We start from the raw sequence: 26,476 nt of genomic DNA, 5'->3' as shown, positions 1-26,476 counted from the left end.
AAGCAGATGAAGGTCCACTCCAGTGATAACTTATTAAAGCATCCTACCAACCACCAGGTTCGATGAGAGGTTTTTGTTTCCTTTGTTATATATTTGGGATGGTGACTTTAAGTATTTTGACTTATCTTTCCCTTTGACACACATTGACATAATCAAATTGTTCTATGATATTTCTCTTTATGGTACTAGTAATGACTGTTTTGATGGGCTTCCTATTACATTAGCACTTGTAGGTGCAATGCTTAAATGGTACATATGTGATGGTTTTTGTTAGTTTTCTGATATAGCATTAACATATTGTTAACTTTTTTACACCTTTGCAGATGGCTAGTAGCTTCAGGAGTGACAATGACTCTTCATTCAATATTGATGAATTCTTGCACTTAGGAATGATGTGTACTGAGGTATGACAACGACCTCTCTGTGTGTTTGTACTGAAGCATTAATAATGCATTATTGTAAATCATGTGGTCCTTGCCAAGAATCTGTTAAGCTTTGTGATTAGCTAAACTACTTTTTTTTGGTAGAAGATTAGCTAAACTACTAGATGCTTACTAACCTTTATGAACATATGAGAGCAGTGGTAAAGACAAGTAGAAGGAACACTTTAAACTTCACAAATGAAATGATTGCACCTATGAAAGTTCTTGGTGACAAGACTCTAGTATTATGGTGCTCTTTTTTTCATCTAATTCTGTCACAAATAATTATTAAGTGATAAGATTAGCATGGCCCATCACAAGGAGGGCATACATAAACAAGAAATGGTCCTAATTTAGTTTCTTACAAATTGAAAAAAAAAGAAAAAGATGTGTATAAGCAGCACAGCAAAAAAGACACCAAGCACCAAAACCATGGTTGAGAAGCCAAAGAAAGAGAATGTTGAAAAGATGGAGCTTGGAAAATTCACTACCAGCCAACTGTGCCTACAGCACATGTAGGGGGTGACCAGTCAAAAGGAGACAATTCCAGCCCCCTAACGTGTATGAAACCAAATATTCAAAATCCCCTAATGAAATTCTCTATCCATCATGATACTCAGATAATTTTCCAACAACTAGAACCATGGAAAACCCAAGACATGAGATAATTGAGTAGGAATCTTAAAGATGAGAAGGGCAATTGATGTAGAAATCGATCATTTTAATCAAGATGCAATAAATTCAAGATTTGATCTATTGATTTTGTGTTTGATTGTTGATTCCACTTTTCAGAAATTTTAGTTAAGTTGAATGGTGGTTTCATGAATCTTGTATTTTTATTCTTTGTCTATCAGGGGGAAAAAATATCCTATTTGTCTTCTTGATTAATTTATTTCACGAAGGGTCTAATAATGATTTCATTGAATGCAACTGGGGAGAAAATAATATTTAATCTCCTTTGATTTCAAGAATCTTGTATCTTTTTTAAGCTGAGGAGAAAATAATAATCAAATCTCCTTTGGTTTCATTGAATGCAATTAATTTATTTGATGGTGGTGTCAAGAATCTTGTTTCTTTTTGTTTCACTTATAATTAATCTCTTCTTATTTCATTGAATGCAGCTGAAGAGAGAGAAGGACATGCTAAGAGAATCCCAATCCCAAAGCACTGAACTGATCAAAGTAATATATACTCTTCAGATATATTATTTAAATTTCATGTGTATAATTCACAAAAATGCTGCAAGTACTCGGTCAATTTCTCAATTCCATACATGGTTGTTGGGGGAGTTCATAAAATAATTATGATCAAGTATTTCAATTTCTATAGTAGTTTGAACTTTATTGACTGAATATTATTTTCTGCCCATTTAACTAGGCACCTCATTTTCTAAAGAGTTGTCATGTGGGCATGTGTTAGGAACAAGACAGTAGCTTTTTTGGTCAATGTGATATAACTAGAGGTGCTGGAAACGAAGATTGGTTTCCAAAACTAGTTGGGCTATGATGGACGTGCATTACTTTCTTGTACTGTAGAGTGGGGATTCGGGCTTTGTAGGAAGAAGAACTCAATATCAGAGTCAAAGATTTTTTATGCTTGTGAGAGTGTTCTTGTGTGGAGGGTAGACTTGAATACAATCATTTATTAGGATGACTTTTCTGGTTTTCTTGTTGCCTTGCAAGTTACAATAACATTTTAATTGTGCTTGAACTTAATACTAGGCCTCTGAATGCCTGTACATCCTTGTTACTGCACCCTTTTAAGGCAGTGTAAAAAGTGGTTCATCCAAAGATAGTAGTCTCTTCATATTTTTTGAAAATAACTAAACTAACCTTCTTTTTTTGTGAGCATGGTGAGCGTGTATTCCTAATCAGCTAATCATCAACACAGTAGAATTCAAACTGAATATAAGTTTTTCTTCTGTGATTTTCAAGCTTCAGGTCTCAAGAATAGCATCTCTAAATGTGAAAGTCAGCCACTGTTGAATTTTTTTTGTTGTAATTCAATGTATAATTCAGTCATTGTTTATATGGAACTGGATCAGTCTCCATCAATACAAAATCTACTAGAAAATAGTGATCCGTGAGTCCACTAAAAAAGGTACCATAGGTTTGGTGCTGATGATGACAAAAGGTGAATATGGAGAACAATTGGAGAAACATTAAGAGTGAAAGCTACTCTGGTTGAAGAGGTTCAAGCTAGTTGTTGAATTACAGAGTCTCTTATATAAGTTGTCAGCTTGCTCATCAATGCCTTTACAGCTCAGACAGGTTGACAAGTCAGATGAACAAGATAAAGACTGTTATTGTCCCCAAATTGGAAGTAGTAAGATAAGGGCTGCTACTTCTTCTATGCAGCTGATTTGGAAGAGGAAAGAAGCAGAGGCTCGGAAAGGAAAAGTAAAACTAATTCATCAGGAAGAAAAGAAATTTTCAGAATAATATGGAGGTGCTAGTTGGTTTTGTGGGCTCATAGCCACGTGTCACAAGCTGAATGGCTACAGTGAGACAAGGGATAAAGTGGCACAGTCAATCCATATCCTTAATATTGAACTAAGTTTTATACAGTAGGGACCTCTTAACTGTGTATCTTATGTTCATTTCAATGATATTTTTGACTTGGCTTGCCTGTTGCAATTTGTCAAGTCAATGGTTTAACAAAACATCAATAATTAGTGTGAAATGAATGTTCAACAGGTATTTTTATTAGGTGTAGGAATCTCATTGCATACTGTTTAATACTTTAATTGATTCACAAAAGTCAAGTTTGAAACTCAATGAAGGTATTGAAACCAGAACAGTCATTTTAAGACTTGGTCTTTGAATATATATATATATATATATATATATATTTATTTATTTATTTATTTATGGATGACAAAGAGATTTTATTGCTAAAAGACTAGAGTGGAATAAAACATAGTATACAACATTAACAGAAAGGCACAGCCTAAAGAACCATACAAACAAGAAAGAAAGTCTTTTTATAATGTTCTTGTTAGAATCTTCATGAAATTGTAGTTTTGAGTCATTATTTGGATTCTGGCTCTTATGAGTTGACTTGAAAATGTTTCAGGTTTGTATATAGTTTCTCAATTCGGGTTTTGCAATTATTGAAAGAATTGAAAAAAAAAGGGATTTAGCATATCAATATCATATTCGTGTTTGTAATCTATTCTCTCTGATTTTCAAGCTTTGTTCAATGCAGAGGCTAGAATTTGATATAAAGTCACTATTGGAAGCTCGCTTAGAAGACAGAAAATACATTCAGGAGTTGGAAACCGAAGTTAGGCACTATTCTGTGAACATGGGTAAGGATACCCATGTCACATTTTCACCTGCCACTGACTCAGAATACTCTTTTATCCTTCAATTTATCTTTTTACACTTGTCAAAAAGGAAACATTTATATCCATCCAGGAGATCTTATTTCTGGGATATTTGTTGTCACAAAATCACTCTAAGTGAACCATATATGGGAGTAAGATTATCATAAACCTTCCATTGTTATGTTAGGAAATGAGAATGCCAATTTTTCTGAAATAATGAGACAAAACAGCTTGACATTTGCTCCTTTTTACCGATCTATCATCTATGTGTAATAAAAATTTTTATTTATTCAAAAGAAATTGATTTTGATTCAAAGTTAATATTTTATTGTGGACAAGAGCTTTCTTCAGTGGTTTCTTTATCTCTCCTTTTAATGATAGGACTCAAGTTAAGGCCTAAAGAAGCTGCCCTTTATGTAAACTCATGCTTTAGGTCCTGTAATCCCTCTCTAATCCAATGTTGTCTTTTTATGATACATGTCTGTTTCGACTAGGTTCATCAAGACATCATCTGATGATTAATTTGAACTTGAGCCTATTATGGTTTTTCAGGACACTTGCATGATCAACTGAACCTGAGGAGTGTAGAAGCAAATTGTTTGGGTGAGCATGTGCACAGCCTTGAGATGAAGCTAGCAGAGTTTGGAAACTTAAATGACAAAGTGAAAAAGCTGAGGGAGGAGCTGGAGAAATCTGAATCTGAGCGCATGTTCTTGATGCAAGAATTGGAGAACAGAGAAGGGGAGTTGCATGATTCAAGATTGTATATTGAGAAACTGGATGAGTCAATTTCATCTATGGCATTGGAATACCAGTGTGAAATAGAGAGCACGAAGCTTGATCTGATCACCTTGGAGCAGAGGTCCTTTGAGGCAAAGAAATTTCATGAAGCAACTGACCAAGAAAAATCTCAGGTGGATGAGTTAATGGAAGAGTTTGAAGTCCAGTTTCAGAATGCCCAGAAAATGATTGAATGTTTGGAGAAGGAGAACAAAGATTTGAAAGAGAAGCTAGGAGTAACAGAGAGGAATGCTCAAATATTTTGTCAAAAGGTTGGAGAACGCCTTGGAAAATGGCTGGAAAACAAGAAGAGATTTAGACACGGTATTCAATCTTCTGGGAGTAAGCTGGAGAATCTGTTTTCTGCATCAGAAGATATGAGGTATGTTGCAGTAGCTTCATTAACCAATTTAGATATTTTATATTTGTGAGAAAATAGCCAGCAAGAATCTTGTGGTAGTGCTTTTAGCATGACATACATGAACTGTTCTTGCAACACACCATTTAAAAAGTTCTTGCCTTGGAGATTCTCTTGCACCCATTTGGACCTCCTCTTTGCTGTTGACGGTGGAAGAGGTGGTGGTTGCAGCATGAGTTCCCGGTACATACCTCCTCCTCCTTCAACTATGATGGCGGAGTGCCACTACAACCTTTCTGGTGGTAATGGCAGCTGCTACTACTCCTTCTCCTCGTTCATTTTTCCTTATTTTTCCATTCTCTCTGGTTTTCTCCCCATTTCCCTACTTTTCCTTCTTGTTCCCCCCTTTTACCCCTATTTTTTGTCTAGGCGCCTTGAACAATATGGCAACTGGTCACTTAGGCGTTCAAGAACGCCTTGATAAGTATATTTATAGTACTGTTGGTGCCCCTATTAGTGCTTTAAAGTTAATTAGATACACAAGTACTTAGCTACTTCGATGAAGTGTTTGATAGTAGCTCCATGTATTTCTAAGAAATTTCCGACTTTAAACTTATCAAGATGGAGAGTGAATGGAAACCAAAAACCCAGGTTCTCTCTCTCTCTCTCAAAAAACCCTCGGAGCGTTTAGAAAACAACTCTTGGCCGCCGCTTTGGAGCAACCTGGCTGTATGGCTGGGCTGCTCCCCACCTTCTCCCTTCTCCTTCTCTCTTCCTCTCTCTCTTCTGCTTCCTCCTCCCCCTTTCTCCAATTTTCTTCCTATGTGCGGTACTAACTTCGCAGGCTGAAGTCTCTCGAACTGCAGTCTCTGGTCGTTCGCTCTGTAAGGTTGCTGCCTGGCAGGTCACCTCTTCTGCTAGGCCTGCCGTTTCCCTTGGTTGCCGGCCCTTCTTGGCTGACATCCCGTCAGATCCCAAGCTCGATTTGGTAGCACCCACTCGGTAGCCGCTTCGCTGGGCAAGCTTCTCCATCAACTACTTGTTCGGCTCTGCTTCTCCCTCGTTCATTAGCTCCTCCGCCGTCGTCGTCTACATCACCGGTGCTCGCAACCTTCCCGCCGCTTGGTCGCTTGCCTGTTTGGCTTGCTGCTTTGCGTCCGCCAGCCTCGCTTGGCCTCCCTCCTGCCAGTTCCGCTTGGCTCGCTCAGCCTTCGGCTGTTTCACTGCCAGCTGCAAAGCCGCAGCCCTAGGGTGCCTTCTTTGCTTGGCCGGCAGCCTCTTTGCCGTTGCCCTCCGCAAGGCCGGCGCCCTCCGTCATGGCAGTCTCCCTCGCTAGACCAGCTGCTCGATTGGCCGTGGCCCTCCACAAGGCCAGCACCCCTCCACCTTGGTTGCCTTCTTGCCGGCGGTTCCTGATTTCGTCTTGGCGGCTAGGAAGAAGAAAGTGTTGAGATTGATGGTTAGGGTTTGGGGGACCCTACTGGAATTGTCATTGTTGCCCCTCTTCTTTCTTATGGGCTTCATTGCTCTTGTTTTAAGCCAATGTGGGCTTTTGTGTTGCATTGGTCATGCCCATGTGGGCTTTTGTGTTGCATTGGATATGCCCATGTGGGCTTTTGTCACCTTGTTTCTTACTGGCCTTATGGGCTTGTATTGTCGTCCTTAATGGACTTTTGTTTCCCTTTTTGGGACTTTAATACATTTTATATTCACCGAAAAAAAAGGATGGAGAGTGAAAGCTTCTCACTTCAGTATGGAAGATATTGCTATGGACTGGTAAGAATTTTAGGAACAGGAAGGTCCAAGTTTGAAGATTCCTCATTCTGCCTGTTATATGAATTGAACTGCATTCATCATTTTTCTGCCTGGTAGGTGAATTGAAGTTGCATGCATCATGCCAGGTTTGATATTTGCTTCTCCAATTCCATTTTATAGGCATTTAAAGGGTGGCAGATATTTAAGGTCTTTTGGGGAACCTTTCCATTCTCGTGCTTGTATCCATGCATATATTTTAGGTTAATCCAATGTTAGGTGCTTGATTTTGGTGGAATACCTAGCAATTTTTTATTTCCAATAGTCAGTTAGTTGTTTCTTCATTGAATATCTAGCAAGAATCATGTTTAAATTTACATTCAGGATTCCATTTTTGCACTCTTTGTAATATGTTGTGCTATTTATGAAGCACTTGTGAGGAAGTTTTGGGCCCACTCCTCTCAAAAATGGCTGTTGTAGCTGCTTTAGATGAAGATTTAAAGGAGGAGATGGAGAAGATGTCACATCAGATCCATGAATATGAGCTTATTGTGGAGCAGCTCAAGGTATGAGCCTACATGTGAATATCATGATGCTTCCTCAAAACATGTTCATGAAAAATCAAACTACATCTATAAAAAAAATCCCCACTCAATTCTGCAAGATGATGACCCTTTTTAATTTTAGGGAAAAGAACGCTGCCTGGTCACATGGCCCCTGAGCCCAGACACAGGAGTGCACTAAATTACCGCCCCACCCCCTGTGAAATAAAATATTCCATCCATGTTATGCCACTGTGCACGCTCTCATTGGCCCCCATACTGGTGCAGGGACTACGCGACCAGGCAGCGATCTCTTGCCCTTAATTTTATTATGATGTGAATGAGAAGTGATGATGTGGTTAACTTAATACTTCCTGATGTGGTTTGTATGATTACACCTTCATAAAAATAAAAAAAACTTAATACTTCCTGAAAACTTAAAACTTTCTCAGAAGCAACTATAAAATTGATGTTTCCAAGAGAATTCAAAGATTGAGATTCTTTGAAAATTAAGTATCTTATTCTGAGTTTATGGGTGAGCTTATATTGCACCCTCCTTAATGGCGACTTTAAACTATATTCTTTAAGTGACTATTAGGAAGAACTGAAGGAAGAGAAATTCAAGGCAAAGGAAGAGGCAGAAGACCTAACTCAGGAAATGGCCGAGTTGAGGTACCAAATTATGGACATGCTTGAACAAGAGTGCAAACGCCGTGCTTTCATTGAACAAGTATCCCTACGAAGAATAGCTGAGTTAGAGGAACAGGTATTGATTCTTTGACTGCCCAAATTTTCAGAGCAAGGATTTTAGACTTCGTATTCCTGAATTCCTTTCTCTTCTTGACACAAGGTTCGCAAAGAACAGAGAAAGTCTTCTATTGCCACCAGTCAACTTCGTGAAATGCAGAAATTAGCTGAATCAAGATCCATGGAGGTTTATGGTGTAGAAAATGTTTGGGAGGTATTCTTCTCCTTTAACACTTAATTGCAAATAACTCAGCTCTATAAATTGTTTCTCTCATCTCCAGGAGCAGAAAGGCTTATATGTTTTCCTATGAAAACATCTGTCTTCTATATTTTTTGTCAAGATGAAAAGTTTCATCTATTCTTATTAGACATTTGTGAAAGGGAGCATGGTAGCAAAATCTAGAGTATTCTTGCCTCTAGCATGTGTAACTCTTTTTATTATTATTTTCATTTTCTTTTCAACGTCCCACCCTCTCTGAATTTTATTTACTCACTATTGGTTTCTATTATCCTTATTTTAGGGACTAAGCATATATCCACAGAGAGACGAAGTGTGCAGCTGCGGGAACTGCCCAATCTCAAGAAATATTTCTGTTTCTTGTCAAACAGAAGAGCCTGTTAAAGCCGAGCCTTCTGAATTGGATTCAACTGATGATTACACTATCTCTAGAGCAGCCATAACATGGCATTCAAATGACAATGAACTATTACAGAGAGAGAGAGAAATTCCAAAAACCCAGACATTGAAACAGAAATTTGGATTGATGCAATATGAATGAAATTCTGAAAAAAGCATCTGTCATGTTGTAGCTGTATCATTGGATCTCTATTAACAACCCCAAGGTTGTGGCTGCTCAGTAGGCAATTGAGCATGCCAAAATCAACATGCGTCCTGAGTTTGACTCCCCTTACCCCCTTGGGCCCAACCCCACGGTTTCTATGGTTCTCATAGGATCTGGTGCTGACCTAATGCACATGTGTAAGGGTGTATGCGCGTGCCTGGGGAACTAGTCGGGCCGAAGGTCCAGACACCCTCGTTAGCAAAAAAATAAAGTACAGATACTAGTATGCATGGTGTAAATTACAATCAAGAACTATGGCTCAACAGGTTTTGGATAACTTGAAGCATCAAACAATGGAATGTTAATCCCAGGGACACCGTGATTTCAATTTCTGAAAGACCCAGCCCGAAGGCAAGGTTAGAACAGCACAGTCGAATTATCCTAACCCTAGCTGGACTTCTAATTTTGTGACGGCGTTGCTTCTTGCCTCATTTCTTACCACTCGTCTGGATTCTGAAGTAACAGTATAGTGTTTCATCCTTAAACTTGACAAATGAGTATAGCATTCCCAAATCTCAGGAATTTCTACGACCCATGTTGTACATGGCACAATAACCCAACGTAACAAGAAATCACTTATGCACAGCCCTGCCATAAGCTTGGACTACAACCACTTCAAGAAATATCAACATCCTATATTTTTTGTTTCACCGCAAAAATCCTAAGCTTGCTATGGTTATTCACGTAGATTAGTTTCTAATAACCAAGGTTTAAAAACCCAGAGTTAGGCTCCCTTTGCTGAAGCTACCAACCTCTCTGCTGTGTTGTCGCCGTTCTTAGCGTAGGATTGCCAATCCCTCGGCTGCTTCGGCGTCTCTGGTGGGGCTATGTGCTTGTCCTGCTAACAAGACATTGTTTGAAGAATATCTGATTATCCAAACTGTTGCCAAAATTACTTGGACCTGGTTCGTCTGTGTCATCGCAGAAGTTAGAATGTTGAGCTCATTGGCAGCAATTTCAAAGTATCGTAATAAGTTTTGGTATATCTGCCATTCTGTGGTCCTAAAAGTCGATTAACCCTTTGGGTCTGGCATGTAGTTTGTGTGTTTACCAATATCAAAAAAAGCTGCGTTAGGTGTGTGGGTTTAGCTCCACATCGGATGTGTTGTGTGTATCAATCATTCCGTGGCCATAAAAGTCAGTTAACCTTTCGAGTCTAGCATGTGATTTGTATGTTTACTAATACCCAAAAAAAAAAACTTCACACATTGCCATTGGGGAAAAAATTGCAAAACTTGTAGATGTAGAAGAAACTCCTCTTATACTCTGAAGGGATCAGCTAGATGGGTAGATAGAAAAAAACCCACCCACCCACCGTCCCTCCTCTTTTTTGCCTTTCTTTTTTATATGTCCGAGGTAGAGAATACCAAAAATCAATCAGTTGAGTTGCCTACAAGAGCACCAGTGCACGACCCAGCCTATTTCATTGATCTTATTCATCCAAAAGCTATTGGAATTTTTCCCAAATGGTCAAGGAATTACAGACTTTTATTACTCCAATAAAATGCAAAGGAGATGCAGAAGACTACCTACCATCTTTAAAAGTGCCCCCCCCCCCCCTCCACTGCTGCTATTATTATACGTGTACTGCTTTGACAACTTTACAGCTCAAGCATCAAAGAAGTTATATTACAGACGGCAAGAACACAGGTAAACCCCCAATAGATACACCATGGAAAACCAACCAGATATGAACATCCTATGGTAACTCAACAGGTTTGATGTTCCATATATCTTTCGCATATTCGTGGATTGTCCGATCACTGCTGAATTTGTATGAACCAGCTGTATTCAAAATTGACATTTTCGACCATCTCTGCACAAACATTGACAATAAATATCAGAAAATGTAATATTTTTTTCACGTGGATGTAGGCACATGCTTTACAGTAATGTTCACGCACCGAGGAAAAAAAAAAGATAATTTTTTTTGTAGAATGTACATGCAAACACTGAACATGAATGAATGTCCAGAGACACACATGCACACAAAAACCAGACACTCGTCCCCCTACACGGTCACACATACCTTCTCACCTCAGCAATGTCAGGGCACATGCAGACGCAGAAGATGCAGATACAGCATTGATGAGTATGGCCGTAGAACATTAAAAGTTTCTTTATATGATTCACATGAATGTACATGATTTTTCACTTTGACTCATGTATGTAACTGCAGATAAATCTCATCATGGAGATCCATGAAAGTTGATTAATTTGCAACTAGGAATTCATTCATATCTACTACAGGAAGTGCAAAGGCAAAACCGACATCAATTCCATACATGTGCATGTGCTTATGTTCATCTATAAAATTATACATCTAGATCTTACCATATGCATGACTATACACATGATATGAATAAATATGATTCTTTACTTTTGACCCATGTGTGCAGTCACAGATGCATTTCTTTTGCTCATAGACATTGATGAAGGCCAAGTTTATTTATGCACAGATAAATGCAGATTCATTGCATAAATTGCAAAGATAAACCCAAGTACATCTTCATGCACTTATAAATATGTCTTCATTTATGAAAATCTTCGAGCAAAGAAAGAAAATAATTATCCATGAAAATCATACATCTACCTTAATATTGCATGTATAAGGGAATATAACTTTTTTCCAGATGTAGTAAGCAAACCAACCTTTTGGTCTCGGTAAGCCTCATCTACTTTCTCTTGGCATTCCAGGTAACTGGGGAAGTCCTTGCCAACAAGGAAATAATCTGCACGCCCATAACCCTCATTCCCTTCCAAAGATCCAATGAGTTCATTATAGTTGGAGGGTCCAAAAACACCACTTCTGACAAATGCCTTTACTTCTTCAAACCGAGGGTCTGGCACAAACTGCATACAATAACAGATAGATCAAATATAGAGGATAAATTATACTGTTAAATTGAATTTAGATGGCAGTGTTGGAAATCCAGACCCTGAAGGAGTTAGAGGAGTTTTCAGAGATCCTTCGGAAATATCCTTTCCATATTCTCAGGTCCAGTGGGAAGGGCAGATTCATATACAGTGCAGCTTAAAGCAATCATTCAAGGTTGGATGGTATATACAATGCAACCATGGACAAACTTAGTGGTGGAAGGAGATTCTCGGCTTCGGTAATCAAGTAGCTGTCATGGGATGGAGAGGTGCCTTTAAGGCTTGGTTCATCTGATCCCAAAAGCGGGGTGCCTTGCCATCAGAAGAACATTTCTTTTTCTTGGAGGTCAGGATCAGCCAACTCTTTGACTGATACTCTAGGTCAAGAGGGAGTAGGGAGAGAGGTCATATACATAGGGCCATAGCAGTTGTATACTAAGCTTCTGTATAGCAGTTAAGATATGGCTGGTGGTGTATAATGATTTTATAATGTTTTTTATACACCATGTATAGCTTCTTTTTAGCATGTGCCCAGTAAATTCTCTCTCTCCTCTAAGATTAAGCTCGGTCTGCAAATCTTTTTTTATAAACAGCGTCCCAGTGCACGAGGTTTCTGCTACTGCAGGGTCTGGGAGGGGCAAATGTACGTAGTCTTACCCCCTGCTTTGCAGGAGAGGCTGTTTCCAACCTGCAACCAAAAGGTTGCAATAGCGCAACTTAACTGTTGCACCATGGTCCATGGCTCGCCCATTATCTGCAAATATTTTTTTCCCAGTGATAATATGTATTTCAATTTGTTTTACATACCTTGCCCTCAGCTCTTTCTTTCCTCAGGCCTGCAATCTCATTAGCTTGTGCACCAAAGAGGAAAAAGTTGTCTTCTCCAACCTCTTCCCTTATTTCAACATTGGCCCCATCCAAGGTCCCAATCAGGATACAGCCATTCATTGCAAATTTCATGTTGCTTGTTCCACTGGCCTCCATCCCAGCAGTACTGCCCAGAGGTAAAAATAGAAGGAAAGAAATAAATAAAGATGAATTTAGGTAATATCGAACCCTGAAACACATTTCACAAATCTAGAACCATGAAAAGGAGACGACTTTGATGCAACTTTGACCAACAACGTCGAACAATCTTAAATGCACATACTGTACTCTTCTAGGAGGGGGTGGTGGGAATGGGCTGGCATAATTTCACCAATACCAAGCTTGTGAATCCAGCACCATTCAATGTATTGCTACATTTGGTTAAACCATCTATAATTTTTTTTCTTCCAAAAAAGACCCTTTTTATTCTTTAATATTCTAAAAAAAATGTACTTCCAAATCTAATAATTAATATGCACAGTATGGGTAAAGGATTTTATTGCTCAAAGAAAACGCAGAAAAAGCGGTACTTTACAACAAGAATGAGATAAAAAAAAAAAATCCGAAGACCCACACAGGGCACTATACAATCATATATGCACCCAAATACAATAATTAATATGTATTTAGACATCCATGTTTGAGGGTACAAAGGTAATGCATCTTGAGTTATGAGTTATGACCAACTGCCTCAACTACTGGATCAGTTTCATTAACCAGTTCTTAAATGAAACCTCTACAGTTTCAAGACAGGCGAAGGAAGATGAGAGATTCAAGACAGGTCCAGCCCCTATGATAAGAGGAAAAAGGAAAATTTTCCAGTGGCACCTCATTCAGTGGCTGAAAATAACCATTCTCTTAGGACTATTTGACTATAGACTCTAGTTTTTTCTGTTAAGAACTTAAGAACCAGACTTGAGTATAATCAAGTTTACTGTTTGACTTAATTTTTGCCACACTCAATGTTAGTCATATTCATTTTTTTTTTAAGGAGAGCAATATTCCAGTTTTGAGACGTTTTCAGTTTAGTTTAGTAAAGTTGAGTGACAGTAGTACTATCTGGTTAGAGGATATAATCTTTTTTCCCGGGGGGGGGGGGGTGTTAAAACTTAACCTTTTCCCCTTCATTAGTTAGGGACCATTATACCAGTTTCTTGCGTACCCATCTAACAAACCCAGGATCTCGTGAATCCAATGTTATTTGAGAAAGTTATGGCCATCAATTTCAGATGGGATTTCTTTCTGCTTTTTTTAAATGCTTTATTGAATTTGCCTTTAGGTAAAAAACTAAATGTAACCAACTGCTCATTACATTTCTATCCATAACTACTTTTGACATGGCAGACTTGGATGGACACGTGTGGTACATGTGATAGAAGAACATGCACCCATTCAGTAGTCAAATTTCAGCTCAAAACAAGTCTAAGAAGTGGTTAATAGTGAGATTAAAGTTTCCTAACACTTTAAAAAATGCCATTTCATTATAACGGAATCTAGCGATCTGAAACCTTGAACTCACTTTTAAGGCACTTACCCTTCTTGTTTTGAGCACAAACTTAAACATTGAGATGAGTGCGGGGTCCTCTATCACATAGAGTCACATGCATCTATCCAAGTGTGACCCATGACAACTACTGATGCATACCAAAAGTAACGAGGTACAATTATCATCCTATTTTGACTTTAATTAGGATCAGAAGATCCAGTCAGGACATAAGAAGCATATATCTAGGGTTATTATCGTTATTTTCCTCATTACAATGAGTGAAGATTAATGTGTGCCGGCTTGTTGGCTTGATGCCAAATCCAAATCTCTAAAGTTTGAAAGCTGTGAAGAATTGTAGGTTTGATTTCTAGACTTTACTGATGTAATTCGAATAATGGCTATGAAAAGAAGGGTAGTAAATGGAATGGATCATCTAGGTTTGATTTCTAGACTTTACTGATGTAATCCAAATAATGGCTATCTATTTGTGGTTCTTATTTCCTAATTTGTTTGTTTATTTGATGAAACTCTCCTTTCCAAAGCTAACCCTAAGAGTCCCCAGACCTCCAACTGATAGCGAATCCCTGTATTTATCAAGGCCAACCATCAAATCCTTTTCTCCATGCTATAACTTTAATTGGGCAGTCCTAAAAAACCAAATTTACTCCAGATTACATCAAACTCTTTGTTTACCTATATCATATCAATTTGCCAAGTTTGTCCAGTTGAAAAAATCCCTAATGTTACATTCCAGTTAGTGTCTAGAGTCATTCTGTTGAGCTTCACAGAGAGGGAGAGAGATTTAAGGGGGTGGGGGGGGGGGGGATTGGAGTAGAGGGGGGATACCATGGTTCAAAATAATAGCTTAAGGCCTGCAACCTAGATATATTAGATACCTGATGTGCTGAGAAAGCTCACTGGCAGGAATAAGCAATTCTGCAACGCTAACATTGTAATCAGGGATGAAAACGACCTAAAAAAATAAAGAAATAAACTTTATTACCAATCAGAATCAACTCGCAGCAAGAAATTGATGCACAAAATATAATCAATCAATATCCAACCTTGAATGCAACTACCATCATATAGCATCTTCTGGTCTTTTATCTTTTATAAAATCGGTTTCACAATTCCAAACTTCATATTAGTATTGTGTTGAAACAAGAAATTGGATAATCACTCTAGAGTTCATAAAATTAAAATTGAAAATTTTGTTCTTAAAAGGCAATTTTAGTCATTATCAGTTTTTTTTTTTTACATTCAGTTTAGTGTGTTTAATAAATTTATTTCTTCCCATTTAGTAATTAAGAATTTTATTACATTAGTAAATAAAAATTCACTATTTAGGAAACGGCACATCTGTTTGGAACCAGGAAGGATACAAATAGAAATTATAACCTTACCTTTTTGCCCCTAAATTTTTCACTTGAATACTTACACTACCCATGCTTCCTTTGAGTTTTCCCTTCCTCCTCTTCTTCCACCTCGTTCTCCAGTGTCAACACAGCTGCAACATGAAAGTTGATTGTAATTTGTGGGAAGTGGTTGGGTTGCTCCAAGGGGTTTACCTTTTCATATTAGGACAACGTATATTTTCAGTCAATTTGGTGCTACCCGTGGTGGATTGGAAGAATAGGAAGAATTGTTTTCAGGTTTCAGTGAACCAACGATTCACGTCAAGATTGGAGGTTTGCTCAATATTCCGGGGCTTGTAGCTGTCAATCCGTCATAGATAGGGAGATTCTGTTTAATGTTGAGCTCATTGTTTTTTTTTTTTTTTTTGGAGGGGGGGGGGACATTCTTGTGCTCCAGAGAATCTAGACAGACCTGAGGTTAGGGATGATGGTGTGGCATATCTGGTTCCACCATCTGAGGAACAACCTGCTGGTCAATCACAAGACTTTTCAGGATTTCCCACCTGGTTTTGGAGCTACACAGCCACGTGCGAATCAAAGATTAAGGAACTCTGAAAGTCCTAATTAGAGAGGGTGGTAAGAAATCAAAGAGTAGACTAATCAGAGAGCGGTTGAGGTGGTGGAGGAGACTGGAGAGGGTCCAATTTGAAACAAAGCAACAAAGAAACAAAGAAAAAAGGAGGGGAAAGAAATTACAAAAATGACCTCATTTAAAAGAGGGTGTAAGTGATGCTGCCAAGGGCAAAGAAAAGAGGTTACGAAAATCAGTTGTAACCAGCTCAATTACAAACAGATTTACCCTGTACGAAATTCTGTTTTATTATTTATAGTAAGAAATTTTCTGTTTATTAATAAATACAGATATTTATTTATTTATTTATTTTTTGGTCGATCCTAATCTAGGGCCCATAGGCCAACTACAAACTACAAAGGGAAGGCTAAGACAAGCCAGCAGAACCTACAACTACCAAGGGAGAGGAGGGAGAGGGGGGAGAGGGGGGAGAGGGAAAGGGTGCCTTTTCAATGGCACAAATGTGACCAGGAGAGTCGGACCCTTGACCTCCTGGGGGGCATGCACTTCAACTGGCAAGCCCCCAACCAACCGAGCTACCGGCTGCTCACATACAATTATTAAATATTGGTTTTGTGTTACTAATTATATTTTATTATAATCAGAAAATTTCCTTCCTCTAATAATAAAATATAATTTCGTGAGAACTTTGTGCAAGTAATATAAGGACTGGGCTTAGTCATAAATACAAATAAAGATGTAACTCTGAAACATTGACTGCAATGATGAAATAAAATTGTAGTTTTTGATGAGCAAGTGCAACGCTAGGCAAGATCCTTGCATCTCTTTTATTTATCCTCAACTTCTTCCTATTCTCTGTTTCTTTCTTGAGTTTTTGAATATAAACTTCATATCTTGATGTCCAGGACCAGCATCTTCATTCTACTATTAAATTATTATTACCTTTTTTTCTCTGAGGAAGCGAGGACTTACCTAATCCTTCCATCGATTTTTTTTTTCACTCTTCCAAACTCTCCCTTTTTCCTTGTACCTACATGGAGAGACCTTTTTTCCTTTCTTTTTTTGATAATTTAGTCCTTAATATTTCACCCTTTATTGTAATATTCTTGATTGATGCTGTGGGTTTGGGGAAACTCCCTTCCTACGTCATATGCAGGCCCACCAAATCATCACTTGAGAGTATTCAATCCATAGCCACTTGGTAACACCCATATTTCTGTTTCAATTTATGGCTCTAATCCACAGTAGCATGTCTCTTTCCCCCATTGCTTATCGGGTGAGTCACCTGAATCTAGCTTTTAGTTGCCACCTACTGATGATCCCGACATGCCCTGTTGGGGGGGGGGGACAAAAAAAAAGGAAAAGAGAGGAAGAAAGAGATTTCTGAAAACACACAAAACTGAGCTGCATGCCAAAAGGATGAATCTTCTTCTTTCTTTTTTTATTTTCTTCTTTTATTTGATAAGAATGCAAGTTATCAGTTAGTAACTAAAGAGTTTGTAATTGAAGACAGGCACTGAACCAAGTTAGGGGTAAAAACAGTGACAAGTTTCACCAATTAAGCAAATCAATCAACTTGGTCAGGTACAAAACTCTTAAGTATTGCCTTAATTTCATGACCATTGGAAGATCGACATAACATGTAAATTTTCCACAGCCAAATAACAACTGAACATCAATAATTGAAAATAACAGAATGCATTTTGCGAAGAAATTTTGGGATGATAAGAATTGTCAAATATCCCTGATGCAAGCAAACTGACATCTTCAGAGCTTATGATTAATACTTAGAAGCCAAAGCATACCTTCAATAAATCTCCTATTTCTGAATCACGATTTACAGTAGCCCCAACATCTATGATGAATTTCACTATCCTCTTAGCTTGCACGTATGTGGAAAATGCTTTTCCTCCAAATATACATACTCGAGGAACGAACTTCTCTTTCCTTTCTTCAGCACTCATTTCTTTCATCTTCTTATAGCGGTAAACAATTCCCATGATATTCAATAATTGGCGCTTGTATTCATGAATGCGTTTCACCTGAAAATAAGTTAATGCTATTCATAGGGAACACAACCCAGATGCAATCTTTCTTTATCAGATGGACCTTTTATATTTTTATATGAGTTATTCTACATGCAAAACCAACAGCATTAGAAGAAATATAAGAGACTTTATCGTTGCCAAGCTTACCTGTATGTCAAACATTGCATCAGGGCTGACAACATACCCTGTTTTTTCTTTTATTAATGACACAACTTTCGCCTTATTGCTCCATTTTGCTGCCCTCCACTCAGTTTGTAGGTCTTCATTATCCGCAAACTATGGAAAACAGAAAAGGTCTTGTTAGAACAAATATTAACTACTAAGTAAACAAAAAGGTCTTGTTAGAACAAATATTAAGTTAAAGTGCTCAAACTGCTGCACAGGAATGAATATTAACAGTGGAATTCATTTCCTTCCCTGTTGACCCATCTCACTTGAAGGAACAAAAGTTGCAGTAATGATATAAAGGCCAATATTTCCAGCAGAAGATAGTTTTGATCATGAAAAAGGAAGATTACCAAAAGAAGACACCGACACAACATTTACCCTAATTAATGTAATTCTAAAATCCAACTAGTACCAATACTTATTTGAGCACCAAGGAAAAGGCTAAAAAAACAATAACGACAAGGAATGGAGAAGCAAACAGTCCTTGTTCCCAGTAAATTAAATGACAGGCTGAATTAGAATAGGATGGATGAAGTGGAGAGGTGCGTCCAGAGTGTTGTGTGATCGGCATATTCCTTTAAAGCTTTTATAGGACTTATACGACCAACTATGATGTATGCTGCGGAATGTTGGGCAGTAAAGAAACGTCATATAGATAAACTAAGTGCAACAGAGATGAGGATGAAAGAGGTAAGTGCGGCAAAACTAGGAAGGATAAAGTAAGAAATGACCATATTAAAGCTCAGTTGGGAGTGGCTCCAATACATGATAAGCTTCGAGAGAGTCATTTGAGATGGCATGACCATGTACAACAGAGGCTTGGGATGCAGCAGTACAGAGGAGTGATTTGATTCAGATTGAAGGAACTAAAAGAGCCAAGGGAAGGCCTAACATAACCCTAGGAGAAGTGGTGAGGAAGACATGCATAACTTAGGCCTCGTATCTTGTATGACTTCGAATACGGCTGATTGGAGAGCAAGGATCCATGTGGCCGACCCCATTTAGTTTGCATAAGACTATATTGTTGTTGCTGAGTCCTGGTTATAAACATTTGAATAGATTTTTTTCCCAAAAAGAAAAGTCAACACAATGGAAATCAGAAACCACAATGGAAAATGAAAAGAATAACATATTACAGAAAATATCTACCAAATATCAAAAAAAGCTTCATTAGCATAAGCCACAGGAAGATTAAATTTCCAGCCTTTTGGGGCCTAAAATTCACACATAGTAGACATGAAACAGGAAAAAGAACAATGTTTAAGTTTTTTAGACTTTTAACCTAATCATTGTTTTAACCATAGGTTAAAACAGGTCACCCGCTTCCCAAAATAAACTTGTCATCATTTCCATACATTGGACAACAGAAATTTCATTATCGTTGGACAACAAAAAAAACATTTTTCAAATAAAAATATATTACAGAAAATATACTTGAGCATCCATGGAAACAATTTGATGTAACAGTGTATAAATAATAATCAGATGTACAGTTTCTAATACTTTGCTGGACATGTTGAAGTTTTGAAATTAATGTTTGACCTACATATCATATTAGCTATAGAGGGTTACATGTGCTGAAGGAGAAAGGTCTCACACTCTCACTTCAAATTATCAAAGATCAATTTTTTGAAAGAATTAGGACAAGCCAAGTGGTGATGGGAAACAGGGGCAGAAAATCAAAATTTTCTTCACTTACTAAAATTTAATAGATGCAATATTTCTAGGAATGATATATTCACAAAGGGTGAACTACCTTTCGAAGTTCTGCTAGCTTCTCTGTGTCAAGGACCCAGTCTTTTGTACCAACCCATTTGGTTATGATTTTACTCAGATCTGGATTGCAAAAACGGATCCATCTTCTTGGTGTCACACCATTTGTTTTATTTTGAAATTTCTCAGGCCACAACTGCCAAAGCAATGAATGTAAAATCAGTGGGTATATCTCTAAACTTCTCTGGCATGAGAACATGGACCAAAATTCTCCAGGTCTACAACGATCCTGGAAAGGCAAAATATTGTAAGATAGCCACACAGTAAAACTACCTTATAGAAGTCATTAAAGACCTCTGTTTTAACAATTTCACTATGAATCTCAGCAACCCCATTTACGGCATGGCCACCAACAACGCAAAGATTAGCCATTCGGACCACCTTTGGCAGTTTTGGATCCGGTTTTAAAAACACTGGTTGCTTCTTCTTTGTATCCTTTCCTTCAGACTCATCCTCTTCATCAGTGGCTTTAATCTCTGCATCAGAACTTTCAACTTCTTCAATGGACCCTTCAACTTCTTCAACGGAGACTTCAACTTCTTCAACGGACCCTTCAACTTCTTCAACGGAGACTTCAACTTCTTCAACGGAGACTTCAACATCTTCACTGAAATCAGTAGCAGAGCTTTCCTCTGATGCAAATAGATCTAGGACAGAGGCTGGAAAATCAAAATTGTCTAAAATCCTCATCTCTTTCAGTTTCTTCTGCAGTAAGTCAGTATCCTTTATACCATACTCAGCAATTATGGTATGAATTAGCTGGTTCAAGCATAAAAAGCAGAGGAAATGTACAACACATAAGAAATACCATACAAGAGAATATTAAAGTTACAAAAAATAAGAGTACATTAGAACATTTATATGAATTAACAGGAGGGATTAGCATATTTCTTCTAACAATACCTCCTCGTCAATCATTTCTATGATCTCAACATGTCGAGGAAGTAATTTCTGCATAAGCTCCAAACTCCATTTCTCCAGAGCCTCAGGTAGAACAGTGTGGTTCGTGTAAGCAACAGTCCTGTCAGATAGGTAAGGATGATGAGGAATATCACCTACTGAAACTGGACTATAATATTAAGCTAAGTACCTCCTAGGCATAGGTGTCAAGGAGTCACCTTGGACGCCTTGTTGCCTTGTGACAGCATACATTATAATACTTCACGAGTTTTTGTTGATTTATGTTTATTACTTAGTTGTTTTTATGAATATGATTATATTATATCCTATGCTTTATTTATTATATGTTAGTTTTCTCATATTAGAATATTACTAGCACAATTATATCATATTGCTTTGATATGGATTTTATGTTGCATATAAGCATAATTATAAAACTATCATTGCTTACGCCTAGGCAGGTGCCTTGTCGCCAAAGCGCCCCTCCAACGCCTTGGGTCTCCTAGTCGCCTTGATAACTATGCTCCTAGGATGATTAATGAAGCAATCATTTTACATTTGAAAGGTGTAAATGCAATTGAATCTTTGTTAGGATCCAATAGGGTTCTTACAAGGTAAGTCCCACCTAGTATACAATGTAACCTTCTCAATAGAAATTGCAAACAACAGCTAATGGTCCTGAACACTATATGACTTGTAACTGCAATTTGGCTCTGTTTGGTTGTAATGGAAATTAAAGAGAAAGGAAGTGAAAATTTCAAACCTTAAAAAGAAACTTTTGCAATTATTACCTCACATGATTATATTACTAACTCCAAATAATTCTATTTTTGGTTATAAAAGTTCACTTTACTTTGCATCTAAATCCCTTGGATTTAAAAAGTAAAATAAAAATTACATCTAAATAACTTTATTATTAATTATGGTAAGGAATTAAGTAGTTTATAAATCATGTTGGATAATGATTACCAACGTTTCCTTTTTAGGTTTAAAATTTTTCACTTCCCTTCCCTTTAATTTCCCTTGCAACTAAATGGAACCTTTGTGTTAATGTGCAACAACTACAAACCAAATTACCTTCGAGTAATATTCCAAGCTTCCTTCCACCCCATGCCTTTTATATCTATCAATATTCTCATCAGCTCTGGAATGCAGAGAGTTGGGTGAGTGTCATTCATCTGTACTGCAACCTTTTCAGGAAATTCATCCCAGTTCACAGACTTTCCAGATCTCCTCTCAAAACGAGCAATAATATCTTGAAGAGAAGCAGAGCACAGTGTGTATTGTTGTTTCAGACGCAGAATTTTTCCTTCCACTGACTCATCCCCAGGGTACAATATGTAGCAAATCTGATTCAGAATACAGTATTCAATCAACAATTACTTTCTATTTTATTTTTTCTTTTCTTTTAACCTCATAAGGTAAGGGAATTACTTTAACAGAGAAAGCAAGCCCAAGGATGAAATATACAGTTGATCATCACAAAAGAAAAAATAATAGAAAACTTGTCATCCATAACTAATGAGTGCCAGCGATCATAGAAAGCAAAAGAACTGTGTTCTTTGAAGCACCTTCAAGATGGAAAGACAAAAGACAAGAAAGGAAGATGGGTAAAAAAACCAGTTGTTCACTTGGTTAGCTACTTTACCCCAAGAGCTTGCCTTGTCACAAAATATTATTCTAGCCCTTTTGTGGCTGTTGTTGTTCTTGTTGTATTCGACCTTTTAATATCCCTTCTGTTTTTTTTTTTTTTTTTTCTCCCTTCTGCAATAAATCTTGGTTAATAAAAAAAATATTGGGAATGCAATGTCCTCAAGATAATGTGGTCAATTGTGAGAATTTTAATCCAATGCAGGGTTTCAAGTATCAGCATCGGATCGTGCAGATTGGGCAATCCAGATTGGTATTGGTTGTGACCAATCTGATCAAACTGACACCTAAATCCTTGTTCCAGTGGAGTATCAACATAAAAAAAGGATGCCTTAAAGGACATGGGTAGGCCCAACCAAGCCAGCTCTTCGAGGAGCTAAAGAAGGAATTAACAGAAGAGAAACCGTAACGAATGGGAAGAAACAGTAATGATGCAAGGTAAATATTTGAAAGGGAGCTGAAACTATACAAAAGTTGATGTACATAAATCAGCAAAAGTGGGCTTATTTTAGTGGAAATAAGCCATAGGTTGGGTTGAAAATTTTAGTTAATTTGAATTTATCAAGTCAAGTTCAGAGTTACTTGAGGTCAGTTTTGGTCACTATTTTTTGTGCAAACTTAGTTGTGACTTGTGAGTAATCTACTATTTATCTGTGTTCTAAGTTGGATATAAGTATTATCGCCATATTTTTCTTCAGGTACTTATTTTTTATCTTATTTTTTTGCTATTTATCTGTGTTCTAAGTTGGATATAAGTACCATTGCCATCTTTTTCTTCAAGTACTTATTTTTTATCTTTTTTTTTTTGCAAGACTTGGGCCAGTGACAGTAAAGATCTTACAAATCCAAATTGATTGAGGATTGTGGACAAAATACTGTTAGAGTTGTTAGAATATCCTGTATAGGGGTAGTTCTGTCATTGTCTAGTTATAAGACATGACTAAGTTGTATTTTTACCTTCTTGTCTTATTTCCCTTTACCTCCCTAGGGAGGCTTGTGTAATTTGGAAGAGTTAATTAATGAAGCTAATATGTGTGTTGAGAATCACTCAACACACATAATCGATTCTCCCATTCTCTTCTCTTCTTCTTCTTCTTTCCTCTTCTCTCCCTCTTCTTCTTGCTGTAAACCTCTTCTCTTACCAGATTCGACCTACCTTTAAGTTTCAACTTGGTATCGAGCCAACATTTCTGATTTGAGAGTCACGAGCTCGGTGGTTGTCTTCTCCTCTCTTTGGAACCCTATGAATGTAAAGGGGGTTCCATTAGAGGCTGTATATGTGAGATACTATACATCTTACAGCTTGGGAGTGGTAATCTCCAAGTTAAGTCCATATGGAGAGAGTTTAGGAGCTGCGAGGGTGATTTGAAGCTATGGAAGATGACCGCCAAGTTACCGCCAACCTCTCAAGATTTTTCTTGGTTCTCCTTCTCTTCTTCATCTCTTGGCATGAGACCTATTGGATTTGCATCGCCTAGGGGTGTTGTTTCAGACCCCTAATCTCTTGTTTTTTGAAAGGAATGCTACTTAGCTTCCAGATGTTTTGAAATCTTGGAAGCAAACCCTGTTTTTCCACCAGCCTTGGACTGTCTCAGATTCGATTCTGCCTTTGGCAGCTTGGCTGGCCTTGGAACTTGTCCCATTTATGTCGTATGGGAGTGCCTTCTTGAAGCCCTAAGAGCCTGCTCTTGAAGGAGGAGGATAAGAGGACTGCTACTGATTTTTCCTTGCTGCTATACAGGTATCGACTGCTCTGTTTTTGCCTTCTTTGAAGCTTGCTGTATTGGACGACTGAATGTGATTGAGAATGGAATGCATTGCATCTTGATACATTTATTGGGTGTTATGGACTAAAGGTTCTTGGCTGCTAGAAGAATTTGGTTTGAGTTATGCAATTTTTTGCTCTCTATATGCTTGCTGTTTTTTAGGCTTGGTCTCAGCCTAGTGGTTTGGTTGAGTGAGTACCATTTGTGTAGTGGTTTGCCTCCTTGTTTGGGTTGAGTATACTCCCCGCTTGCGCAAACAACTTATATTGATTGTTGAAGTGTTTGCCCATTATGTCCATTGTGTCTGGACAAGATTCTGAGGTCAGTGGACCAATTACAACCGGCAGCTCAAGTAGTGGTTTCCCAACCATGGCTTCCTTTGACAACCCCAACACCCAGATCTCAGTTGTGAAGTTGGACAATACCAACTATTTGGATTGGTCCCGTTTTGTGAAGTTGTCCCTACGCAGTAGGGGAAAGTTGGGGTACATTACTGGGTCTATCACAGCTCCTGCTACAACCGATACAGGCTATCTCAAGTGGGAGACTGAGAACTCCACTGTTATGACTTGGCTAATATTCTCTATGAAACATGAGATAGGTCGGAGGTTTATGAGTAAGGAGACTGCAAAAGATATTTGGGACAGTGTATCCAGAGTTTTTGATAGAGTTGGAGATTCAACGAAAGTGTATCGAATTCTCCAAAAGATCATTCATATGAAATAGGGTGATAGGAGTATATCTGAGTACTACAACTCTGTTATTAGCTTGTGGGAGGAATATGATCACTATAACAATCTCCAGTTGTCCAATTCTAATGATCAGGCAAAGGTCTACAGGAACCAAGAAAAGGAAAGGATCCTTATTTTGCTTGGTGGTCTTAACCCTGAATATGAGTCTCTTTGCCTGCAAATCTTAGGGAGATCTCCCTTTCCATCGCTCGATGACGTGTGCAGCTATTTGCAAAGTGAGGAAACCAGGAGGACCACTATGGATATTGCACCATCAACAGAGAGGTCTGCTCTTGTTTCTAGTTCCCACAGAGACTGGAAAAGTGGGGGGAAAGGCCAAGGGCCACCTCGTGGCGATCACCGTGAGAGATACAAATGTGATCATTGTGGCAAGCTTGGACACACCAAGGACCGATGTTGGGATCTTCATGGACAGCCCCTTGGTATGCGTGGTGGTTCATCTAGTGCCCGTGGCGGCAAGCGAGGGGGAGCTAGGGCTTACTCTGTGAAATCTGAGTCTGAGCCACCTGGACCCCAGCCGGCTCCTGATTCCCTCTCACAGGAGGATATTGCAGCCCTCCATCGGTTGATGTCTCACCTTGGAGGGTCAACTACTGGTTCTACCTCTGAAGGGTCTACTACTTCTGCCTCAGCTCTGCAGGCCTCGTCTGCTCCTCCTACTGCACCCACCTGGATTATTGACTCTGGAACCTTTGATCACATGACTGGTATGCCACAATACTATGATTCCTACTTCATTTGCTCTGGCTAGGACAAGGTAAGGGTTGCTGATGGTTCCCTTTCTTCTGTCTCTGGTAAGGGTAATGTGCGAGTTACTCCTTCTATTTCACTTGAGTCTGTCCTTCATGTTCCAGACTTTGCTACTAACCTATTATCAGTGAGTCACCTAACCAAATCCTTACATTGTTGTGTCACTTTCTTCCCTTCTTATTGTGTCTTTCAGGATTTGGAGACAAAGAGGGTTATTGGCAGTGGGACTGAGAAAGGAGGACTCTATCTTCTTGAGCCACGGTTACCTGCTCAATCTACTACTACTGCAGCTTATGTTTGTGGTTGGAATGACCGTAGTACTTTGGAGTCTGTTATGCTTTGGCATCAACGTTTGGGTCATCCCTCTTTTGTTGTTATGAGGAGACAGTTACCCCACTTGTTTACTTCTTTTCTTGCATCTTATGTTTTTCAGTGTGAATCTTGTATTTTCGCTAAACATTGTCGCACATCTTATCCTTATCGTGGTAATAGATCTACTGCACCTTTTTCCCTTGTTCATACTGATGTTTGGGGGCCTTCTCCTACTACTTCTTTATCTGGATTTCGTTATTTTGTTTCATTTGTGGATGACTATTCTCGGTCTACTTGGACTGTTTTGTTGAAACAAAAGAGTGATGTTTGTGATGCTTTTAAAGATTTTTACCAACTTATCAGTACTCAGTTTGATACTCACATCAAAATTGCTAGATCTGATAGTTTA

The 26,476-nt window shown here is 38.3% G+C and overlaps 2 protein-coding genes across 4 annotated transcripts; one reads left to right on the top strand and one right to left on the bottom strand.

Moving 5' to 3' along the window:
- The first annotated feature begins 276 nt into the window (after positions 1–276).
- On the top strand, positions 277–8,754 carry LOC122647929 (myosin-16-like). 3 transcript variants are annotated; one of them, XM_043841223.1, is made up of 9 exons: positions 277–404; positions 1,544–1,603; positions 3,630–3,732; positions 4,303–4,912; positions 7,071–7,206; positions 7,781–7,948; positions 8,033–8,143; positions 8,451–8,656; positions 8,694–8,754. In XM_043841223.1, the coding sequence occupies exons 1-9, from the start codon at positions 324–326 to the stop codon at positions 8,737–8,739; spliced, it is 1,521 nt and encodes a 506-aa protein (XP_043697158.1). In that variant the 5' UTR covers positions 277–323; the 3' UTR covers positions 8,740–8,754. The 3 variants fall into 3 exon arrangements, with proteins under 3 accessions (XP_043697158.1, XP_043697157.1, XP_043697159.1); XM_043841222.1 differs by having other exon boundaries at positions 8,451–8,754; XM_043841224.1 differs by lacking the exon at positions 277–404 and adding an exon at positions 838–1,425 and having other exon boundaries at positions 8,451–8,754.
- A 1,579-nt stretch (positions 8,755–10,333) lies between these two features.
- On the bottom strand, positions 10,334–22,210 carry LOC122647930 (alpha-1,4 glucan phosphorylase L isozyme, chloroplastic/amyloplastic-like; the record flags this gene model as incomplete). Its single annotated transcript, XM_043841225.1, has 10 exons — positions 10,334–10,587; positions 11,424–11,624; positions 12,456–12,642; positions 14,898–14,974; positions 17,754–17,990; positions 18,144–18,272; positions 19,921–20,073; positions 20,211–20,696; positions 20,841–20,958; positions 21,915–22,210. Coding segments are annotated over 10 exons (2,001 nt in total), but the record flags the coding sequence as incomplete, so codon positions are not given.
- Positions 22,211–26,476: the final 4,266 nt, after the last annotated feature.

Source organism: Telopea speciosissima, unplaced genomic scaffold (assembly GCF_018873765.1).
Source record: "Telopea speciosissima isolate NSW1024214 ecotype Mountain lineage unplaced genomic scaffold, Tspe_v1 Tspe_v1.0284, whole genome shotgun sequence".
NCBI lineage: Eukaryota > Viridiplantae > Streptophyta > Magnoliopsida > Proteales > Proteaceae > Telopea > Telopea speciosissima.
Note: the sequence above shows the minus strand (reverse complement) of the source record. Positions and strands in the feature narration are given on the sequence as shown.

Bases quoted from the DNA above. Each gene is read 5' to 3' on its own strand.
- LOC122647929 (XM_043841222.1), top strand. From the start codon at position 324: ATGGCTAGTAGCTTCAGGAGTGACAATGACTCTTCATTCAATATTGAT. The intron at 7,207-7,780 runs GTATGAGCCTAC...AGTGACTATTAG, and splicing joins TTATTGTGGAGCAGCTCAAG to GAAGAACTGAAGGAAGAGAA. The intron at 7,949-8,032 runs GTATTGATTCTT...TCTTGACACAAG, and splicing joins TAGCTGAGTTAGAGGAACAG to GTTCGCAAAGAACAGAGAAA.